This window comes from Gastrolobium bilobum, unplaced genomic scaffold, assembly GCF_033153095.1.
Source record: "Gastrolobium bilobum isolate Gb01-03AN ecotype WA unplaced genomic scaffold, APGP_CSIRO_Gbil_v1 utg604085, whole genome shotgun sequence".
Lineage (NCBI taxonomy): Eukaryota > Viridiplantae > Streptophyta > Magnoliopsida > Fabales > Fabaceae > Gastrolobium > Gastrolobium bilobum.
This window is the reverse complement of record NW_026897583.1, coordinates 1,562-11,088: the sequence shown is the minus strand read 5'-3', so window position 1 is coordinate 11,088 and position 9,527 is coordinate 1,562. Positions and strand designations below refer to the sequence as shown.

At 39.6% G+C, this 9,527-nt stretch overlaps 1 protein-coding gene across 1 annotated transcript; it reads left to right on the top strand.

Moving 5' to 3' along the window:
* Positions 1-2,662: 2,662 nt before the first annotated feature.
* LOC133308296 (uncharacterized) lies at positions 2,663-9,109 on the top strand. Its single transcript, XM_061508909.1, has 2 exons — positions 2,663-2,847; positions 6,982-9,109. The coding sequence occupies exons 1-2, from the start codon at positions 2,663-2,665 to the stop codon at positions 9,107-9,109; spliced, it is 2,313 nt and encodes a 770-aa protein (XP_061364893.1).
* Positions 9,110-9,527: the final 418 nt, after the last annotated feature.

Sequence of the window (9,527 nt, the reverse complement as noted above, 5' to 3'; positions counted from 1 at the left end):
ATATCATACATAGCTTTACTTTTGTGCCAATTCTAACTAACCTAAAATGAAAAAGGAGATCAATTAATAAAAGGTTGGAAGTAATAATACCTCAAGATAAATTTGCATCTCTTTACCTGTAATTTTGACTGTGCTTTTGCAGCAAATGGTTAACCTGGTCTTGTAATATTTTGTCCATATCTTCATCATATCCCTTTATCATGTTTGCAGGCATATCTTCTAGTTTCATTTAATTTTTCAGGTCATTTTTATTTGCCTTGTTATTTATGTCAATACATGCTTTGAATCCATCGCCGTCAGGCACCAAATCCCATGAAATATGTATTCTCAGAAAATAAATAAATATAGATTAATATTATTTTCACATAATAGTAAATTAGACCAACTCATAATGCACAATTATTTAATCAAATGAAATACATTCCCGGAAGCATACATATTTGAAACTTCATAGCGTTATATTCCTGAAAAATGTAACATTACAGTCAAAACCACCATAATTTTTTTTCACTGCAATTATTTAAATTAATAACAAGGACAAGATATGCCTCGTTTGTTGTAACAACATATGCGTCTTCACGTGTACCTTGAGTTCAGATTCTCCTATATAGTGAAATTACAATCTTATGCTTGTGAAAATTATTAGAAATAATGAAAATAAGCCATGGGATGAACAGTTACATATAAATAACATAACTTCTCAGACCATAGGATAAAGGGTTACACATAAATCATGTGTAAGATATTTCCCTTTACATGTCGTCATGCATAAGATATTTCCATTTCTTTGTCGTCATGCAACAATGAATTATATTCTAAATCCATCATTCATCGTCATGCAACAATGAATTATATTCAAAATTCATCATTCAATAATAACTCTCCTTCCTTGGCGTCATCCGTTAGATATTCCCATAAAAATGATACAAACTGAAAAAGGCGTTGAAGGATGTGAAGGGAAATCTATAACACCTCGTATATCTAAATATGAAATTATATGTGATGTGCCTCTGGCAAGTGTGGTTTTTCCATGTTAAAATTGATAAGAATTGGGTCATAAGAGAGCAATTTAAATATATATTTGCTAATTATATTGATTCTTTCTTTTCAATTATAGTTCTCACCTATTGGTTGTGTTTTTACAGGTAAAAGAAGTGAAAATTACAAAATTATAAAAAGCCTGTTGACGCGATTCCACGAGGGTATTTTTGGAAGAAGAAAAAAAGTCTTATAAATAGGTGACTTTGCACAGAAATTAGGTTAAAAGGTGAAGAAATTCGAAATTTGAAAGAAAACAAGGAAATGATTTGGCGCTGATCGTGCTGGTGCCATGAATGCAGTCCTTGATTTGTGGAGTCACGGATTTGGCGCTGATCGTGCGGGCGTCATGAATGCAATCCTTGAATTGTGGAATTATGATCAAAATGAAAAATTAATGAAATTAAATTCAAAGATTATAACCTGATTGACCAGTTGCCTATTTAAAGGGTGGTCCTCCACCATTCCAAGACATTGGAGACGATTCAGACCTATTTCTTCAGAAGGAGACCGACGGCAGAGCTCAAGAGGATTCTTCTACAGTTCTTCTTCTTCTCTTTTCTCTGTAATTTTATGCTTTTGAATATTGGATTAGTTTTAGCCATGATTATGCTTGGCTAGTTTTCTTTTATTGTAGTTAGGGTCACGAGCCCTATGTGAACCCTTGTTACGATGGATTGATTTAGTTTTATTCATTTGTATAATTATCTTTGTCTCTACCTAGTGCGTATTTCCTATTCTCTTTATTAGAACTGATCAATCTGATAGTTGGGAATAGTTTGAGGGTTAGAACCCTAGATAGGAATATTGGGGTTTTCATCTTGAAAGGGGGTAGGACAACAATTGGTATGCATGCTAGGAATAGATGTGTATTTAATTGCGGATGCTTAAATTATTGCGTTCATTTCTTAATACCATGAGGAACATTGCAAGGAATTTGGGTTCCAATTGGGGATTAAAGGGTTAACCTTGCAAGGAATTGAGGGTTAACTAATAAATATTTTTAGATAATAATTTATCCGAGTAATTATATGAATAAATATTGTGAATCAATCCAAAGTAAGTGGGGATCATAAGGTGAGTGCGCTCTAGCTACAATATTTCTCATATTTTTACCCAAATCATTTTGCATCATTCTCTTATTTTTAAAATACAAAAATACGTCTTTATCTTTAATTTCTATTGTTCTTCAAATCACTTGGGTTTTATATCTTGAAAGGATGTTTATAAGATATTCGCTCACAATTCCTGTGGAGACGATAACTTACTTATCACTTTATTACTATCACTTTATTACTTGAACGATCGGTACACTTGCCGGACTGTATCAAGTTTTTGGCGCCGTTGCCGGGGATTGTGATTTCTTATATCTTATAATCTTGAATTTCAAGATTTTTCTTTCTTTTTGTGATTATTTTATTTTATTTTCTTATGTTCTTGTTTTAATTTGTTTTGAACATTGCTACTAATCTTCTCTTGAAGTTTTATGCGAGGCAAGGTTGATCCTACAAAATTGTTATTTGATCCTGAAATTACAAGGTTTGAAAGGAGAAACAGAAGACTTGCTCAGAAGAAATCAAAAGTGCCAAGTGCTCGATCTGAAGAAGCACCTGAAATCCCAACCATGGCAGTTAATAATGAAGCTGAAAATCCACTCATGGGTACCATCCTCACTCCAGCCTTCAACAGGCCTAATTCAAGCATTGTCCAACCTAATGTTGCTGACAATAATTGGGAGTTGAAGTCTTCCATAATTCAGTTGGTGGAGAGAGTTCAATTTGGAGGAGATGAGCATGAGGATCCTCACAGGTTCATAGACCGGTTCTTAATGATATGTGACTCAACCAAGCACCCTCGGGTGTCTGCTGATGCTATCCGGTTGAGATTATTCCCTTTTGCTGTAAAGGGAGAAGCACTTAGCTGGCTGGAGAGGCAGCCTGCACGGAGCATTGCTACATGGGAGGATTTGTCTACAAAGTTCTTTGCAGAGTTCTTTTCCATGGAGAGATACAATCAAATGGTGAATGATATCACCAACTTCACTCAAACTGAGGGTGAAACATTGTGTGCAGCCTGGAACAGGTTCAAGGACTTGATGAGGAGGTGCCCTCATTATAATTTGACTGCTAGTAATCAAGTCAGAATATTTTTCAATGGTATCACACCTGAAGATAGAATGGTTTTGAATGGTGCAGCTGGTGGTACTATTAAAACCATGAGGGCGAATGAAACTCTGGAGCTGATAGAGAGGATGGCCAGGAATGAAAATCAAGGGGTATCTTCAAAGTCTAAGAAAGGTAGCCTTCATCTAGAAGGTAATGAGTCAGTTCTGGCTGAAAATAAATTGCTAGCTCAACAAATGGCTAGTTTGACTTCCAGGCTTGACAAGATGCAGATCGCGGGAGTTCAAGCTCGGTCTGTTGCCTTTGTCTGTGACTACTATACGGACAGTCATGCTCCTAATGAATGTCTATCTCTTGCTTCTTCTTATTCACCTCAACAAATGCAGGTGAATGGTATATTGTAATAACCCAAAAATCTTGTACTCGAAATTATCCTAATGAAATGAAATGAAAAGGGATCAAGTCCATATTCAGTGAACGAGTAGCTTTGAATAAGCAACATTAGTCATAAGTTAGAACCCATTTTAAATAAGATAAGTAGTAACTTAACCCAATGTGGTTTAAAGCCCAAACAATGTCATAGCCCAACCCACTTAAGAATATAAATAAGTTAAGATCAAGTGAGAAAGGATATAAGCCCAAAGCAATGCAAGCCCATTTTATGAATTGAATAAGGAATAGCCCAATTAGTAAGTACATAAAGACCCAAGCCCACACCACTCAAACAAAGCCTAAGCCCATTTACTAATGATCAAACCTCTCCATCAACACTATTGGGCCGAAAACACCACTATGCCCAATCCAATTCAAAGATAAGCCCTAGATGAGGTGGCAACACATGATAGGAAGAATTTGTATGAAGTTACACCTCCCCACATTATAACTTAGGCCATGACAAGGAGAGAAGGAAAGGAAGTTGTGTTCACATTCCCCTAGGCGCTAAATAAGGAAGGAAAAGTGATGAAGGAGTTTGTGTAAGAAATACTCCAAACCTAACCAATGCATGTGACTTACTTTAACCAAAAGCAACATTACTTTCCCTTAAGCTACCTTGGAGGGCGCACACATGACAAGAAAAGGAAAGCTTTCTTCTTACACACTCAAGCCATGCATGACACCTTACAAGATCAAGTCTCCCTTCTCCCTAGGCACACACGGTCACCAAGGAGTCACATGACCAAACTCTTCACTTCCTCTCAACCTTGGCCAAACAACAAAGGAAGCAAGGAAACCCTAGTTCAAATTCACACTCAACCCTCCTTGAATTATGAGCTTTCATCATGAATAGACTTGAATAAAAAATTAGGAAAATATCTTCCCTCTTTCCCCCTATGTCACGGCCATCAACTAAGGCAAGCAAGGATTGCTTTTCTCCCACTCAAACCTCTCACCAAGACCAAACAAATGCCAAGTGTAATACATGCAAAGGTCACAAAGAACAACCATCTCTCCTCCCTTTACATGTTCGGCCATTCCATCAACAAAGACAAGGAAAGATGTCTCACACTCAAGCATCACTCACTCACCACCAATGCATGTGAATAACTTCCTCCACACTCTCAAGTAACACTCAAGCACCTCTAACCTAATACCCCAAGGAAATGATGACTAGGCTTGAATAAAAGAACAAGCAAAGAGCTTCCTCCTCCCCCTAAGGCCGTGAAGCACTAAGCATCAAGACAAAGAATCCTTCTCCCTCACACCTTGGCTTCGGCCATCCCTTTCCCAAACAAACCAAGCAAGTAAAATACTCAAACACTTCATCCTTCTCTACTCCTAAGCCTCAGCCATAGCATGTTCAAGGACCTAGGATCATCTCAAAATTATTCTAAGCTCTCCAAACCCTCTTGTCTTCACCCACATGGGTAAGGTAAAGGCTTCACCTCATTTCGTTTGGTGTAGACTAAGGATCCCTAAGTTTCCACTCTCTTTGTGTAGCAAGAGACCAAGAGGTTGTTGGAAGCAACTCTCAACTCAAGGCTCCTTGAAGACCACGTGTGAAGCATTAGATAAAGTTGTATTATCATCATTAAGGTAAGACCTCATCTCTTCAAGCTAGTAGAATGAACCCTAACCACTCTACATGACTAGATCTTGGACTAATAAAGCCATGCATGCATCTATCATCCTAGAAATCATCTCCTATTTTATACCATCTCTACATGGCCGAACTTAAATGATATGCATGCACTCTCCAAATCTTCAAAACATTGGCTAAACAACCTAAACCTAAAATGGCCGAATGTGATGTATAGGGAAGTATAGTCTAAAGTCTGATTTAAGGATCAACCATTTTATATGAGCATTTAAGCCATGAACATGTTATCAAAAATGTCCTCTAGGTATACACCCCTAAATGGTCGAACCCCAACAAGCTTAGAAAAGAAATTTGTGAATGTTTTCTTAAGTATCATGATGTATGGCCGAAATGGATAGGACCTATGCATGAGAACAACTAGTAAAAATCATCTCCTAAGGCATTTCATCAAAAAGGGCTGAACCTATGTCAAGAGGAATATTAAGTTTAGATCTTTAATTTTAGAACTATGTACTAAGGATGGTTATGTTATTAGGCCGAACCAAAGGGACAAGAAAGGACCAGAACCACCTTGAACTCTTGGGAAGTGATAAGACAAGACTATTGTGTAAGTGATTTATGGTTGTTGAAGCGGCTACCCTATGGTTGCCACCCCCTTTATGTTAAAGTGAGGTTTGACTGCAATATGTTATATGATGCATTACATGATATGTTTGGTTGTTTGGAACTAATGTTTATTCATGCAAGTTTTGTAAGATGGCATGTGCACTAATACCACAGAGGCAACCTGACGAGGACCCTGGGTATTCGTCCATAAGACCATGGAGAGTAATTGCCATGGCAGGATTGGTATGATGATATGAAAGCATGATTATTTTCCAAACTATTTTTCCAATGTTTTGCCATTCTATTATTGTACATGTTATTATGTGACTATTGCAGGAGTAAGCATCATGGTTTGGAGGTTGCTCCAACTGTGAGTCCTTACTGAGACCCCCAATCTCACCCCTCTTTGGGGAAACCCACTTTCAGGAAAAAAATGACTAAATGGGTAAGACAGGGAAGGAGGCTGGTACGAGTTGAAGAGGAACCTGCGCAACCACGTGCAGTTGATAATGACTCCAAAATAACGGAGATATTTGAGAACTTACTGGCCGAAGGAAGGCTCTTGGAGGCAGACTATATTATATCTGCTCTAGCTGGGCCCATGTGGCTTGAATAGGCACCTTCCTAAGGGTGTACCTAAGTTCTAATTTGGGATGACTGTAATAGACTATGCCACTTAGATTATTTTGAACCTCTTATATGCCTTTGAAGTACGATATTTTGGAATGTTTATGTTTTTATGGACTTATGAATTTAGTAGGAAAGATTAAGTAACATAAGCCATTATCCGCATAAGACACTTAAGTAACTACCCACTGGGTAGTAGTCAACACTAAAATTATGATCATGTAAGTAAGCTCCTAAAATAGCGCATAAGTATAAGTAGGGTAACCAAGTAGAGATTAATTTGTAAGTAGACCGTAGACAAAGAAAAAGAGAAACTCATGACTAGAGGAATAGATAAGTTAGGGGAATGAACGAAATTAATTCCCATTAGTAAATTTTAAGTTAACCACGCTTAAGTACATGGATTCCGCGCATTGAATGTCAAGCAATGTTACACCTTTGATGGCCTCATTAAGGGTGTTACATTTTTATGGTATCAGAGCAAATTTCTGATCTTTAGGATGAGAATTACACTCTAACTCCTTTATTTTACCTGTAACATATGTGCAGCATTATGCCTCCACGTAGGGTACCTACTCGCAGTAACCCGCAAGGACAAGAGGACATACAAGGCCAGATTAACACCTTACGGGACACCATTACCCAGATGCAGACTAATGCAGGGGAAATGTTCCAAAATATTCTGAATGAAATCAGGCGCCACCCTCACAACGCGACCAATAATAATAACGTCGCAAGTGGCTCAGGCACTGGAGGAACAGGTAGTGGCGGACCCCAACCGCAGCCAGAACATGGAGCGGCTGGCCGAAATAATCAAGATCTGCTGCTGACATTTAGGAAGCACAAGCCGCCCTCCTTTCAGGGAGGACACGATCCAATAGTAGCTGTGCAGTGGCTACAGGCCATGGACAAAATATTCAGAGTGGTTCAATGCACCGATGATCAAAAGGTGCTATTCTCAGTGTATATGTTGGAAGGAGACGCCCATCATTGGTGGGCTAATGCGTCCCAACCCTTGGTGATGCAAAATGTGGCAATTTCGTGGGCCATGTTCGAAGAAATGTTCTTGGAGAAGTATTTCCCGATGTCAATCCGGGATAGCAAGCAAGGCGAGTTTGATCGACTCGTGCAAGGAACCATGACGGTGGATCAGTATCATGCTAAATTCAACGAACTACTCCGACTGGCAACTTACCGAGGAACTATGCCCATGCCAGACTTCCTGGCAGCAAAATTTCAAAGGGGTTTATCCGCTAGGATTGCGGAACTGGTAGCTGGCAACGACCCCTGTGACCTAGCCACCCTGGTGAACAGATGTAGAAAGGTGGAAGCGATAGGATTGCAAGCAAGGAAGCCTGCAGAGACCAGCGGATCTGGAACCAAAGCTCCGATGGCTAAGAATGGACAATGGAGAGGAAAACGCGAAGGCAGACCGTGGCAGCCCAGGCGTGATGGTAATAAGTTCAAGAGGCCCGGGAATCCTCGAGGAAACGGCAATAGGGCTCCCAATTGCCCCAAATGTAAGAAGGCCCATTTTGGCAACTGTTTAAATGGGTCGACACAATGTTACAAGTGCGGCCAAGAAGGACACTTCATCAAAGATTGTCCACAATGGGGAGAACAACAGACAGCCGCAGAGGCGCCAAGAGTGGGCAGAGTTTACACGCTGGATCAACATGTGGCGGACCAGGCGGCCGAACTAGTTAAAGGTACGATCAATATATGTGATGAGGAACTATCTGTTTTATTTGACTCTGGTGCGACCAATTCCTTCATTGCTGATTATGTGGCAAAAGCCTTTAACCTAACTATGAGCCCAATGCAATCCCCTATGCAAGTCACCTCTGCGACGGGGGAAGTGACAGTGTCTCACTTCACATGTAGAAGTGTAGAATTCAGATACAAAGGAAAGAAGTACAACCAAGACTTCATAATCCTCCCCTTAGCCAAACTGAACCTGATTTTGGGAATGGATTGGCTGGCCAAACAACACGTAGTAATTGATTGTAACAGCCGAAGTATAATAGTCGGCGGGGATATGATGGGGACCCCACTCCCCAATACTCCACCGGTCGAATCGGGAGATTGCACTCTCATGCTAATAGCCGGTCTAGTAGGTGCGAGCGAGATCCCGTTGATGAACATTCCCGTGGTCAAAGAATTCGAGGATATATTTCCTGACGACATTACCACCTTTCCCCCTGAAAGGGAAGTGGAGTTTTCTATTGAACTTATTCCCGGGACTGGACCAATCTCAATTGCACCCTACCGTATGTCTCCCCTTGAATTGGTAGAATTGAAGAAGCAATTAGAAGACCTGCTAGGGAAGAATTTCATCCGACCCAGTGTATCCCCGTGGGGAGCACCAGTTCTATTCGTAAGGAAGAAGGACGGATCAATGAGACTTTGCACAGACTATCGGCAACTCAACAAAGTGACTGTCAAGAACAAATACCCATTGCCTCGTATCGAGGACTTAATTGATCAGTTAAGGAGTGCAAAGGTGTTTTCGAAGATTGATCTTCGATCAGGATATCATCAGATCCGGATCAAACCGGAGGACATCCCTAAGACAGCTTTCAGATCAAGATACGGGCACTATGAGTACTTGGTCATTCCCTTCAGATTGACTAATGCCCCGGCTGTAACACCCTTAATGAGGCCATCAAAGGTGTAACATTGCTTGACATTCAATGCGCGGAATCCATGAACTTAAGCGTGGTTAACTTAAGATTTACTAATGGGAATTAATTTCGTTCATTCCCCTAACTTATCTATTCCTCTAGTCATGAGTTTCTCTTTTTCTTTGTCTACGGTCTACTTATAAATTAATCTCTACTTGGTTACCCTACTTATACTTATGCGCTATTTTAGGAGCTCACTTACATGATCATAATCTTAGTGTTGACTACTACCCAGTGGGTAGTTACTTAAGTGTCTTATGCGGATAATGGCTTATGTTACTTAATCTTTCCTACTAAATTCATAAGTCCATGAAAACATAAACATTCCAAAATATCGTACTTCAAGGGCATATAAGAGGTTCAAAATAATCTAAGTGGCATAGTCTATTACAGTCATCCCAAATTAGAACT

Excerpts from the sequence above, each read along its gene's own strand:
- LOC133308296 (XM_061508909.1), top strand. The coding sequence starts at position 2,663 with ATGGCAGTTAATAATGAAGCTGAAAATCCACTCATGGGTACCATCCTC. Across the intron at positions 2,848-6,981 it reads GAGCATGAGGATCCTCACAG|CATTATGCCTCCACGTAGGG; the intron begins GTTCATAGACCG and ends ACATATGTGCAG.